Raw genomic sequence first — 14,655 nt, 5'->3', positions numbered from 1 at the left:
GTCGCATCGCCAAAATGAATAGCCAAAATACAATCTGGAAAACTATTTTTAATGCTTTATTGATAGTAAATGTAGCAATTAAATGACAAGGGAACAACAATTCCACCTCTTTCATTGTCAATAATACAATCTTGCCCATATTATATATATAAACAAATATTTAATTTTTACCCCCTTTTTCTCCCCAATTTCGTTATTACGATCTTGTCTCATCGCTGCAACTCCCAAACGAGCTCGGGAGAGGTGAATGTCGAGTCAGGCGTCCTCCGAAACATGACCCGCCAAGCCGTGCTTCTTAACACCTGCTCGCTAAACCCGTAAGCCAGCTGCACCAATGTGTCGCAGGAAACACTGTTCAACTGACGACCGAAGTCAGCTTGCAGGCGCCCAGTCCGCCACAAGGAGTCGCTAGAGCTCGATGAGCCAAGTAAAGCTCCCCCGGCCAAACCCTCCCCTAACCCGGACAACGCTGGGCCAAATGTGCGCTGCCCTATGGGACTCCGCAACACTGCGATGCAGTGCCTTAGACCGCTGCGCCACTCGGGAAGCCCTTGCCCATATTCTTGATGAAGAATGTTAATAAACTCACTGGCTTGAGACTACAAAATCAACCAAAATAACATTGCTAATAGCTCTATATTGAAAATACTGTGATTGAAGAAAAATTGTTCATAGATCAAATTAAAAAATGTAAGTTCATTATCATTTCTACACACTTTCTACCTGGTTTTCTGTCATTTAAGTTCAGATTGGAGTATTCTTTCATAAAAAAAAAAAATGTATATATAAACAAAATCCCACAATCCAAATTTGGGTCACAACCCACCAGTTGAGAATCGCTGCTCTATAAGGTGCCATTTGGGACTCACCGTCTTGTACATGCGGTACTGCAGGTGGGACTTGGCACTGAACACCTTGTCACAGCCCGAGAAGCCCAGGGGCTTGATGATCTGAGTCAGAAGGAGGAAGTCGTTGAACAGGAAGCCATACAGCTCCTTGTTGCTCTTGGCCTTGTAGAGTTTGCCGCTGTGCAGGAACTTGCGCGGGCCCAGGCAGTTGGTCACTGAGTTGAACACGAGTTGCTAAAAGAAAGTAGTGAAAGAAAAAGGGCCAAGTAGGTGTGCTGGGAGTGAGTCTGTATTCACGATGTGGAAATGTGTCAATTGTGTGGGTATTTTTGTGGAATCAAGTACATATTCCTGTGTTTTTCATTGTTTTATTTTACCTTTATTTAACCAGGCGAGTCAGTTAAGAAAAAAATCTTATTTTACAGTGACATTCTGATTTGTGTGTGTGTTTGTCCGTCTCTGTGTGTATTACCTCAGAAAGCCCCTCACACTGGACGTGGGCCTGGATCCACTCCAGACGGTCAGAGTTCTCCTTCTCCCTGACGCCCTCGTTGACCTGGGAACACAGCTCCTCAGCCTTCTCCAGAGCCTGCTTCAGATGGCTATGGTCCGGGTGAGCCTCCGGAGTGTTCTCTAGGATCTGAGCCGCATCACACAGAGTTACAGATGGTCAATTCCAGTGTGTATGTGTGTATGTATCAGCTAAATGTTTTATATTTATTTGTTATATTTAACCCTTATTTTACCAGGTAGGTTGACTGAGAATACATTCTCATCTACAGCAACAACCTGGGGCATAGTTACAGGGGAGAGGAGGGGGGATGAATGAGCCAATTGGAAGCTGGGTATGATTAGGTGGCCATGATGGTATGAGGGACAGATTGGGAATTTAGCCCTACTTTTACGATAAGTACCATAGGATCTTTAGTGACCACAGAGAGTCAGGACACCCGTTTAACGTCCCATCCGAAAGACGGCACCCTACACAGGGAAATGTCCCCAATCACTGCCCTGGGGCATTGGGATATATATATTTTTTAGACCAGAGGAAAGAGTGCCTCCTACTGGCCCTCCAACACCACTTCCAACAGCATCTGGTCTAGCATCCAGTGACCAACCAGGACCAACCCTGCTTAACTTCAGAGGCTGTGGTCAGGCTTCTCAATCACATACACTTTTTTTCAGATGGTGGGAAGAGTGTGTGTGAGAAAATGTGTGTGTACATACATTTTTGATGATGAGGGGGTAGCGCGTCACCCTTTGCATGGGTTTGAGGAGGAAGCTGGAGAGGGGCATTCCCTTACAGCCTGGGTCCATGGCCAGTCTCTGTAGGGGAGAGGAAATATTATTACTATCAGATATCAGCATAGAACCTAACAACACTTATATATGAATATATATACATGAGTGCTATGGGTGCTATGAGTGCTATGGTGCTATCCTAGTGCTGTGGCTCGGCTACCCTCAAATAAGAAAGCGTACTGACGCTAGTATCTCAGTCTAGTCTTGCGGTGTCAGACATCACACAAAGAAACCAAGAGCGCCTGGGATCAAGGCTATTCACAGCCAACCAACCAACCAAGGTGCATGAACAAACAATGTGCACGAGACATTCAGCCTCTCTAGAGGCCAATAAAAGTTCAATACAAATAAGTCAAACACAGAGCTCTGGTCAAACGTTGTGCACTATATAGGGAATATGTTGTCATTTGGGACGGTGACGCAGACAACGCCTTCTTTACGGTCTTTCTCCATTACCTTGACAAAGTCCTTGAACTCAGGCACCTCGTCTGTCTTCTGCTGGATGAGCGTGGCCCCGTTGAGCTGGCAGCTGCAGAAGCGGATGTAGGGCTGCATGTGGGGCAGCTGGGCCGTCAGGATGTCTCCAATCATCTTCACCGGCATCCGCTCGCCCGACATCTTCTTCCTAACCCTCAGAGCCCTGGTGATGGGGGACAGGGGGAAGAGGAGAATGGGACGATTGGTGAGTCTGGTTATAGTTTTAACCATGTTCTGAAGCTGTACAGTGTTTGTTTACAATTACATTGATTACAATGGACTACAACAAGCTAATATTTTGGGTTCTGATGGAGTAAGACAGTTGAACCAAGCGCATGAGGAATTGTTAAGTTATATTCTTCAAGAATCAATGGCAATATCATTACTTTAAAAGTGTACAAATGGATGTACCAATCTCAGATTGCCCCTTTAAACCACGAGTCATGAAGACCCACAAGAAAATCAGCTGCTATCCACCATAAAGCTAGTTGAACTATAGTTATGACAACAGGACCAGAGGTGGCTAGGGGGCGTACTTGAGCAGCTTGATGTTACACATGATGAGCTCCTTCCAGTTGACGAAGATCATGGCCACCTCTTTCTCTGTCAGCAGCTCAGAGTCCAGCAGAGGCTTCTGAAAGACCTGGCGAGGAAACGTTGAGGCAATGTTAACACAAACGTTCTGAAAACGTTTGCATGTAATGCAGATAGGTTAGAGTGAGTGTGTAAGCTTGGACTGCATGTGTGATCATGTTACCATGGAGTGAATGTATTTGAATGTGTATATGCATATATATGCATGTGTGATCATGTTACCATGGAGTGAATGTATTTGAATGTGTGTATGTATATATACACAGTATCTCACAAAAGTGAGTACACCCCTCACATTTTTGTAAATATTTGAGTATATCTTTTCATGTGACAACACTGAAGAAATGACACTTTGCTACAATGTAAAGTAGTGAGTGTACAGCTTGTATAACAGTGTACATTTGCTGTCCCCTCAAAATAACTCAACACACAGCCATTAATGTCTAAACCGCTGGCAACAAAAGTGAGATGGCCTGGGCTATAAGAAGACTGCCAAGACCCTGAAACTGAGCTGCAGCACGGTGGCCAAGACCATACAGTGGTTTAACAGGACAGGTTCCACTCAGAACAGGCCTCGCCATGGTCGACCAAAGAAGTTGAGTGCACATGCTCAGCGTCATATCCAGAGGTTGTCTTTGGGAAATAGACATATGAGTGCTGCAAGCATTGCTGCAGAGGTTGAAGGGGTGGGGGGTCAGCCTGTCAGTGCTCAGACCATACGCCACACACTGCATCAAATTGGTCTGCATGGCTGTCATCCCAGAATGAAGCCTCTTCTAAAGATGATGCACAAGAAAGCCCGCAAACAGTTTGCTGAAGACAAGCAGACTAAGGACTTGGATTACTGGAACCATGTCCTGTGGTCTGATGAGACCAAGATAAACTTATTTGGTTCAGATGGTGTCAAGCGTGTGTGGCGGCAACCAGGTGAGGAGTACAAAGACAAGTGTGTCTTGCCTACAGTCAAGCATGGTGGTGGGAGTGTCATGGGGAGCTACAGTTCATTGAGGGAACCATGAATGCCAACATGTACTGTGACATACTGAAGCAGAGCATGATCCCCTCCCTTCGGAGACTGGGCCGCAGGGCAGTATTTCAACATGATAACGACCCCAAACACACCTCCAAGACGACCACTGCCTTGCTAAAGAAGCTGAGGGTAAAGGTGATGGACTGGCCAAGCATGTCTCCAGACCTAACCCCTATTGAGCATCTGTGGGGCATCCTCAAAAGGTGGAGGAGTGCAAGGTCTCTAACATCCACCAGCTCCGTGATGTCGTCATCGAGGAGTGGAAGAGGACTCCAGTGCCAACCTGTGAAGCTCTGGTGAACTCCATGCCCAAGAGGGTTAAGGCAGTGCTGGAAAATGGTGGCCACACAAAATGTGCGTGTGTGTGTGTGTATATATATATATATATATATATATATATATATATATATATATATATATATATATATATATGTGTGTGTGTGTGTGTGTGTGTGTGTGTGTGTGTGTGTGTGTGTGTGTGTATATATATATATATATATATATATATATATATATATATATATATATATATATATATATACACACAGTGAGGGAAAAAAGTATTTGATCCCCTGCTGGTTTTGTACGTTTGCCCACTGACAAAGAAATGATCAGTCTATAATTTTAATGGTAGGTTTATTTGAACAGTGAGAGACAGAATAGCAACAAAAAAATCCAGAAAAACGCATGTCAAAAAGGTTATAAATTGAGTAAGTATTTGACCCCCTCTCAATCAGAAAGATTTCTGGCTCCCAGGTGTCTTTTATACAGGTAACGAGCTGAGATTAGGAGCACACTCTTAAAGGGAGTGCTCCTAATCTCAGTTTGTTACCTGTATAAAATACACCTGTCCACAGAAGCAATCAATCAGTCAGATTCCAAACTCTCCACCATGGCCAAGACCAAAGAGCTCTCCAAGGATGTCAGGGACAAGATTGTAGACCTACACAAGGCTGGAATGGGCTACAAGACCATCGCCAAGCAGCTTGGTGAGAAGGTGACAACAGTTGGTGCGATTATTCGCAAATGGAACACAAAAGAACTGTCAATCTCCCTCGGCCTGGGGCTCCATGCAAGATCTCACCTCGTGGAGTTGCAATGATCATGAGAACGGTGAGGAATCAGCCCAGAACTACACGGGAGGATCTTGTCAATGATCAAGGCAGCTGGGACCATAGTCACCAAGAAAACAATTGGTAACACACTACGCCGTGAAGGACTGAAATCCTGCCGTGCCTGCAAGGTCCCCCTGCTCAAGAAAGCACATATACATGCCCGTCTGAAGTTTGCCAATGAACATCTGAATGATTAAGAGGAGAACTGGGTGAAAGTGTTGTGGTCAGATGAGACCAAAATGGAGCTCTTTGGCATCAACTCAACTCGCCGTGTTTGTAGGAGGAGGAATGCCATCAAACATGGAGGTGGAAACATTATGCTTTGGGGGTGTTTTTCTGCTAAGGGGACAGGACAACTTCACCGCATCAAAGGGACGATGGACGGGGCCATGTACTGTCAAATCTTGGATGAGAACCTCCTTCCCTCAGCCAGGGCATTGAAAATGGGTCGTGGATGGGTATTCCAGCATGACAATGACCCAAAACACATGGCCAAGGCAACAAAGGAGTGGCTCAAGAAGAAGCACATTAAGGTCCTGGAGTGGCCTAGCCAGTCTCCAGACCTTAATCCCATAGAAAATCTGTGGAGGGAGCTGAAGGTTTGAGTTGCCAAACGTCAGCCTCGAAACCTTAATGACTTGGAGAAGATCTGCAAAGAGGAGTGGGACAAAATCCCTCCTGAGATGTGTGCAAACCTAGTGGCCAACTACAAGAAACGTCTGACCTCTGTGATTGCCAACAAGGGTTTTGCCACCAAGTACTAAGTCATGTTTTGCAGAGGAGTCAAATACCTATTTCCCTCATTAAAATGCAAATACATTTATAACATTTTTGACATGTGTTTTTCTGGATTTTTTTGTTGTTATTCTGTCTCTCACTGTTCAAATAAACCTACCATTAAAGTTATAGACTGATCATTTCTTTGTCAGTGGGCAAACGTACAAAATCAGCAGGGGATCAAATACTTTTTTCCCCCTCACTGTATGTGTATATATATATATAAATATATATATATATACAGTGGGGAAAAAAAGTATTTAGTCAGCCACCAATTGTGCAAGTTCTCCCACTTAAAAAGATGAGAGAGGCCTGTAATTTTCATCATAGGTACACGTCAACTATGACAGACAAATGGAGAAAAAGAAATCCAGAAAATCACATTGTAGGATTTTTTATGAATTTATTTGCAAATTATGGTGGAAAATAAGTATTTGGTCACCTACAAACAAGCAAGATTTCTGGCTCTCACAGACCTGTAACTTCTTCTTTAAGAGGCTCCTCTGTCCTCCACTCGTTACCTGTATTAATGGCACCTGTTTGAACTTGTTATCAGTATAAAAGACACCTGTCCACAACCTCAAACAGTCACACTCCAAACTCCACTATGGCCAAGACCAAAGAGCTGTCAAAGGACACCAGAAACAAAATTGTAGACCTGCACCAGGCTGGGAAGACTGAATCTGCAATAGGTAAGCAGCTTGGTTTGAATAAATCAACTGTGGGAGCAATTATTGGGAAATGGAAGACATACAAGACCACTGATAATCTCCCTCGATCTGGGGCTCCACGCAAGATCTCACCCCGTGGGGTCAAAATGATCACAAGAACGGTGAGCAAAACTCCCAGAACCACACGGGGGGGCCTAGTGAATGACCTGCAGAGAGCTGGGACCAAAGTAACAAAGCCTACCATCAGTAACACACTACGCCGCCAGGGACTCAAATCCTGCAGTGCCAGACGTGTCCCCCTGCTTAAGCCAGTACATGTCCAGGCCCGTCTGAAGTTTGCTAGAGTGCATTTGGATGATCCAGAAGAGGATTGGGAGAATGTCATATGGTCAGATGAAACCAAAATAGAAAAAAAAACTCAACTCGTCGTGTTTGGAGGACAAAGAATGTTGAGTTGCATCTAAAGAACACCATACCTACTGTGAAGCATGGGGGTGGAAACATCATGCTTTGGGGCTGTTTTTCTGCAAAGGGACCAGGACGACTGATCCGTGTAAAGGAAAGAATGAATGGGGTCATGTATCGTGAGATTTTGAGTGAAAACCTCCTTCCATCAACAAGGGCATTGAAGATGAAACGTGGCTGGGTCTTTCAGCATGACAATGATCCCAAACACACCGCCCGGGTAACGAAGAAGTGGCTTCGTAATAAGCATTTCAAGGTCCTGGAGTGGCCTAGCCAGTCTCCAGATCTCAACCCCATAGAAAATCTTTGGAGGGAGTTGAAAGTCTGTGTTGCCCAGCGACAGCCCCAAAACATCACTGCTCTAGAGGAGATCTGCATGGAGGAATGGGCCAAAATACCAGCAACAGTGTGTGAAAACCTTGTGAAGACTTACAGAAAACATTTGACCTGTGTCATTGCCAACAAAGGGTATATAACAAAGTATTGAGAAACTTTTGTTATTGACCAAATACTTATTTTCCACCATAATTTGCAAATAAATTCATAAAAATTCCTACAATATGGTTTTCTGGATTTTTTTCCCTCATTTTTTCTGTCATAGTTGACGTGTACCTATGATGGAAATTACAGGCCTCTCTCATCTTTTTAAGTGGGAGAACTTGCACAATTGGTGGCTGACTAAATACTTTTTTTCCCCACTGTATATATATATTACTGGCTTAAGCAGGGGGACACGTCTGGCACTGCAGGATTTGAGTCCCTGGCGGCGTAGTGTGTTACTGATGGTAGGCTTTGTTACTTTGGTCCCAGCTCTCTGCAGGTCATTCACTAGGTCCCCCCGTGTGGTTCTGGGATTCTTGCTCACCGTTCTTGTGATCATTTTGACCCCACGGGGTGAGATCTTGCGTGGAGCCCCAGATCGAGGGAGATTATCAGTGGTCTTGTATGTCTTCCATTTCCTAATAATTGCTCCCACAGTTGATTTCTTCAAACCAAGCTGCTTACCTATTGCAGATTCAGTCTTCCCAGCCTGGTGCAGGTCTACAATTTTGTTTCTGGTGTCCTTTGACAGCTCTTTGGTCTTGGCCATAGTGGAGTTTGGAGTGTGACTGTTTGAGGTTGTGGACAGGTGTCTTTTATACTGATAACAAGTTCAAACAGGTGCCATTAATACAGGTAACGAGTGGAGGACAGAGGAGCCTCTTAAATAAGAAGTTACAGGTCTGTGAGAAATATAAATCTTGCTTGTTTGTAGGTGACCAAATACTTATTTTCCACCATAATTTGCAAATAAATTCATTAAAAATCCTACAATGTGATTTTCTGGATTTATTTTCCTCAATTTGTCTGTCATAGTTGATGTGTACCTATGATGAAAATTACAGGCCTCTCTCATCTTTTTAAGTGGGAGAACTTGCACAATTGGTGGCTGACTAAATAAAAAAATTCCCCACTGTGTGTGTGTGTGTATATATATATATATATATATATATATATATATATATATATATATATATATACACACATAAATACATACTACCGGTCAAAAGTTTTAGACCACCTACTCATTCAAGGGTTTTTCTTTATTTTTTACTATTTTCTACATTTTAGAATAATAGTGAAGTCATCAAAATTATGAAATAACATATATGGAATCATGTAGTTACCAAAGAAGTGTTAAACAAATCAAAATATATTTTATATTTGAGATTCTTCAAATAGATACCCTTTGCCTTGATAACAGCTTTGCAGGTTCTTGGCATTCTCTCAACCAGCTTCACCTGGAATACTTTTCCAACAGTCTTGAAGGTGTTCCCACAAATACTGAGCACTTGTTGGCTGCTTTTCCTTCACTCTGCGGTCCGACTCATCCCAAACCATCTCAATTTGGTTGAGGTCGGGGGATTGTGGAGGCCAGGTCATCTGATGCAGCACTCCATCACCCTCCTTCTTGGTAAAATAGCCCTTACACAGCCTGGAGGTGTGTTGGGTCATTGTACTGTTGAAAAACAAATAGTCCCACTAAACCCAAACCAGATGGGATGACGAATCACTGCGGTAGCCATGCTGGTTAAGTGTGCCTTGAATTCTAAATAAATCACAGACAGTGTCACCAGCAAAGCACCCCCACACCATAACACCACCTCCTCCAAGCTTTACGGTGGGAACTACACATGCGGAGATCATCCGTTCACCAACACCGGGTCTCACAAAGACACGGCGGTTGGAACCAATAATCTAAAATATGCACTCCAGACCAAAGGACATATTTCCACCTGTCTAATGTCCATTGCTCGTGTTTCTTGGCCCAAGCAGGTCTCTTCGTCTTATTGGTGTCCTTTAGTAGTGGTTTCTTTGCAGCAATTCGACCATGAAGGCCTGATTCACACAGTCTTCTCTGAACACGAACTCTGTGAAGCATTTATTTGGGCTGCAATTTCTGAGGCTGGTAACTCTAATGAACTTATCCTCTGCAGTAGAGGTAACTCTGGGTCTTCAATTCCTGTGGCAGTCCTCATGAGAGCCAGTTTCATCATAGCGCTTGATGGGTTTTTCGACTGCACTTGAAGTTCTTGACATTTTCCGTATTGACTGACCTTCATGTCTTAAAGTAATGATGGACTGTCATTTCTCTATGCTTATTTGAGCTGTTCTTGCCATAATATGGACTTGGTCTTTTACCAAATAGGGTTATCTTCTGTATACCCCCCCCTACTTTGTCACAACACAACTGATCGGCTCAAATGCCGGACAGAAATTCCACAAATTACCTTTTAAGAAGGCACAGCTGTTAATTGAAATGCATTCCAGGTGACTACCTCATGAAGCTGGTTGAGAGAATGCCAAGAGTGTGCAAAGTTGTCATCAAGGCAAAGGGAGGCAATTTGAAGAATCTCAAATATATTTAGATTTGTTTAACACTTTTTTGGTTACTACATGATTCCATGTGTTATTTTATAGTTTTGATGTCTTCACTATTATTCTACAATGTACAAATATAGAAAAACCCTTGAATGAGTAGGTGTTGTAAAACTTTTGACCGGTAGTGTATGTGTGGTTACCTCGGTGACGAGCTGCAGGTCGTTGACATAGTTCTCCTCGGTGACGATAAGCTCGTGCGTGTAGCCCTGTCTCTTCCTCTCAACGGGGGTCAGCATGTCCAGCAGGTGCAGGTCAGCGCACCCTGTGGAACAGGACAACAGCGTCGATCAGCTCCCCTCTGTCACTCAAATACCAACAGCCAATCAGAACACAACCTCAATGTCCCATCTCTCAAACAAACTTCCACACAAAGCTAATAGCTGGCCCTTTGGACTTTCCGTCTTGCGAGTTCTAGGCATGTAGACTGACACCTGAACAAGTCATAGAAATAAACAATATACACTACAAAATACTTCCCTGGAAATGTATTTAAAAAGTCATTTAGGTCAAACAATGGTGTAGGGTAAAAGGGTCTTCCCCTCAAAAGCCAGCCAAACATCATACATACAAAAAAAAAAAAGTGTAGAGTATAATTCTTTAGACCCTTGTAATTTACATTATTTTTCCAGCGGTCTACAAAAGGAACGGACCAAAAAAAATGTCTTAAAGAAAACATGCTTTGAAAGAAAATAGCGGCTGGTCTCTTGCTCAAGTAAACAAACCTTTTGGTTTTTATCAGTAAATAAAAACACACAAGTCCACCGTTGCCATTGAGCTTTTTAATCATTATACATGTCATTTTCTATATTAAAGACGGCATGACACTTTTTATTAAAGCTGACTCATTTGTATACATTTTTCAATTTGTACATTCATTTCTGATAAAATGCTTCAGCAACCAAGTGCAACGATTACATTTTGGATTTGTTGTTGATTCATAACAAAACAGAAGCAATTCAGTTTATAGTCATAGAGTATTGTAAATACTGTATGAGTAGCTTGAATTTTTTTGTGCTTCTCAAACCCAAGTCAGTCAAGGAGTACAAACCTCCTTGAAACTGATGGGTCTCAAAAGACACATTGGAAAATCCAACAAACCAACCATAAAGCAGCAAACACCAATACTGTCACATAGTGGAACCAATAGGAACCAAACGGTTATATAAAAAAAGGCTGCATTCAGGAATTCCATCTTTGTGTTTTAGAATAACAATAAAATTACAATACTGTTGTGTGACAAATGCAAACAAGATTGATATGGTACCAGTACAATACTACTGTGTGTGTGTATATTGCTTTGAATGGATGATGCCATGCTTTTTCTTTTGTTTGAGAAGAATAATAGTTTAAGGCCATAGCTATATAGCCCTAGAACTTGGTATTCCACCCTGTTACATTGACTACAAAAAATACCAGTCTTAGTTTTTCTTAGTTTTCATATGTAAACATTGTTAAAAAGGTATTATCAAGAGGGTATTATTTTCATATTTAGTATGTTCGTATTCAGCTGAATCACATTAGTTCTTTTCAAATGGGATTTTCTTGACAAAATAACTGAGTAAAAGGTCAAACTAAATGGATATGTTGTTGCTTCAGATTTTTACAAATGACAACTGCATAAACTGGTAAAAACAACTTCAGGAGGGAAGGGAAAAAATTACAATACTACATAACCATATATATTTAAAACACTATGCATTATAATTGCATTCATTTATAAAAAATAGACTGTCATGGTATAGTGACCGGGGATAGTTGTCAAACTCAAGTAGCAATTAGACTTCAATTGACATACATCTAGGAGAAAACATGTAAACAAACTCAGGAAACGCATGAATACAAAACACCCCATCTACTCTGCCAATAATACATAGTTCTGAGGAGACAAGAATTTACTTGTTGAGGATATAACATCCTTACTTTGTGTGTGCCATTCATTCACACACTTCCAAGTCTGTGCATACTGTGTGTGTGTATGTCTGTGTACCTTCCCCTCTCCACTTGTGGCGGATGTGCAATATTTGGTTTGCATCAATCATCTCCCGTTTCACAAAATGCTACAGCACAAAGTAAACACCCCAGCACCTCCAAACAACAAGATTCATCCAAAGAATGTTTGGTATAAACATTTTTAAAAACACAGCTAGAACGTGATTGGATAAATGGAGAGGTTCTATCCCGCCCATAGAGTTGACAGACAGCTGCTCCGTCCACTGCATGAGCTGGCTTTGGGGCAGGGGTGGTCGATGTAAGTTACAGTAAATGTAATTATCTCTCTCTCCCTCCATCCTATAACGTGACCCTTGTGTGTTTCGGTGACCTTTGAACCCCTAGACTTGTCCATTGGACAGGTTGCTCATGATTAACCAATCCCAGGCCCAGTCGGACGACCAACCCGCCACCCATTCCCTTAACCCTCCGGTTTGTGCAGATCTGTAAGGTGTAAGCAATATGGTTACACCTATCCCGTTTCCTTCAGATCTGCAAACTGAAGGGTTATGGGCAAGGGGGAAGTGGCTTGGGGTTGTCTTTTGGGACAGGCCCCAGTTTTCCTTGGGGGCCAGTCTGATGCTGTGTGTCATGAATAGTGGGTCTTTCTGTGGAGCTGTGGGACGGATGGGGGAGGGGTTAGTAAGGGAGGGGAGGGAGAAGCTTAACATCAAATGGCAGCCATTTGACTAATTAGTAAAAAAAACAGTTCGACCAAATCCGTGGTGCCGTGATAAAAAAAAGCAGAATGACTAAATCTACAAAAAAGATACGAGTTCACAGAAAGCCACAAAAGGACCCACTATCCAGTCTCCCATTCATATGATCATTTCAAGTAGTTATTTTTTTCAATTTCCTAAAAAAAAAACATTAAAAATATTGATCAATAATAAATGTTTAATTTGTTTAAGTAAATTGCTTAAAGAATAAACGGTGTAGGACAAGGAAGCTGCTTAGCAATTTTGGCGAGTGCGTCTAACAGTTCGAATATAAGGAGGTAACGGCCAGCTCTCTGCAGCTTGACTCTTCTAGCCCACAAGGCCAGGTGGTAATCATGTGGCAGTCACATGATCGGGGTGGCTGCATCTCCCATCATCCCGCGGGGGCAGTGTTTAGGGGATAGTGGGTCTCTTTGAGGACTTTCAAGGCTGAGTGGGAATGGGCAACATATGAGTCCTAGAAAGAGGAGGAGAACACAGCACATAAGCAAAAAACGCAAACCAAAAAAGGAAACAAACCAACAAGACAACAACAACAAAAGAAAGAAAAATATGCAAACACACGAGCGTGGAGAACTAAATGGACGTCGGTGGAGGACGAGTTCACGAGACGACACACAGTGTGCAGCATAACAGATGAGGTGGAGTCTAACCATGGTATGCATGAGGGATGCGGAGGGGAGGGTGGGGGCGTCTACAGGACAATGAGGGAGATGTTAGTGTGGAGGGAGGAGGGACTGTACACACAGACACACTCACACCTCTATTCAACTGAGGATGATACATGATCTGAAAGGTCTTCAAAGAGGGGGCCCATTGGTATCAGTATGATCGGTTGCCTACAGATTATACCCTTGTCAAACACTGTCCCATTTGATTAGATTCCAGAGGTTTCCAGGGTTTTTAGTTTAAATGATACAAGAAGATCACGTCTATACAAAGCAGGAGTCCACATCGGTGTGTGAGTGTGTGTGTGTGAGAAGGGTACAGTATGTACTCAAACTGCTGGGTGTGACTGTAAGAGGGAGACTTTAGTAGTAGTGTGTGCACTCACATTGTTGGCTGGGGTCTGTGTCGGTGGTCAGTTTGACGTAGTTGGAGGGGAAGAGGCCCACGGAACCGTTCAGCTCGCCTTTCCACCAATCAGGGTCCTCCCTGCTCAGCACGTTGATGATCTGGCCCTTCCCAAAGGGCAGCTCGTCATCATTCTGCGCCATGTAGTCGTACATGCCAATCACCTGACACACTGCTGGAGACACACACATACAGATACAAGTGAAGGGTTAGTCAGACGGCCATACAATACGCCCACAAAAAAGGGACTAAAGGCGGTGTTCGAACAAATCCGTGATGCACTGTGGGCAAATTATTACTGACTGATTGTTCTAATAATGATTTAATATTAATGATGCAAACAAGGTGATTTGTAGATCAATCAGTCGGCAGTCACCGACAGCAATGCAGTCAATGTCGAACAAACCCCAAAACTCTTGTTTAGGATCTGAGAGGATTGGATGGGTATTATATAGGCTACTATGGAGGACATTCTATAGCTTATCAGAGGGCAAGGTAGAGCTACTACCAAATTAATGATACCTATCCAATCCCCTCAGATCTACACAGATGACTAGGGGTGTAGGGGCTAGGAGTTACTCCTGGACAGGACCTTAAAATAGTACTATTACTATTATGCCTACTCCACAACACAGACCTCTGTTACTAATAACATGACATAATGTTATTATA

At 42.9% G+C, this 14,655-nt stretch overlaps 2 protein-coding genes across 3 annotated transcripts in view; one reads left to right on the top strand and one right to left on the bottom strand.

Annotated features, from left to right (window-relative positions):
* LOC311111964 (uncharacterized protein) overlaps window positions 1-14,655 on the top strand; it is a 426,062-nt gene that overhangs the window by 99,426 nt on the left and 311,981 nt on the right. The gene's annotated exons all lie outside the window — the stretch shown is intronic.
* LOC311111950 (intersectin-1-like) overlaps window positions 1-14,655 on the bottom strand; it is a 60,531-nt gene that overhangs the window by 4,923 nt on the left and 40,953 nt on the right. The window contains exons 27-33 of the mRNA XM_084154887.1: window positions 13,964-14,158; window positions 10,342-10,463; window positions 3,164-3,270; window positions 2,607-2,790; window positions 2,076-2,174; window positions 1,321-1,488; window positions 870-1,082 (exon numbers count right to left, since the gene is read on the bottom strand). Of these exons, the coding sequence (XP_084011013.1) occupies window positions 870-1,082; window positions 1,321-1,488; window positions 2,076-2,174; window positions 2,607-2,790; window positions 3,164-3,270; window positions 10,342-10,463; window positions 13,964-14,158 (1,088 nt within the window). The remainder of the gene's footprint in view (window positions 1-869; window positions 1,083-1,320; window positions 1,489-2,075; window positions 2,175-2,606; window positions 2,791-3,163; window positions 3,271-10,341; window positions 10,464-13,963; window positions 14,159-14,655) is intronic.

Source organism: Coregonus lavaretus (assembly GCF_964263955.1).
Source record: "Coregonus lavaretus genome assembly, chromosome: 38".
Classification (NCBI taxonomy): domain Eukaryota; kingdom Metazoa; phylum Chordata; class Actinopteri; order Salmoniformes; family Salmonidae; genus Coregonus; species Coregonus lavaretus.
Note: the sequence above shows the minus strand (reverse complement) of the source record. Positions and strands in the feature narration are given on the sequence as shown.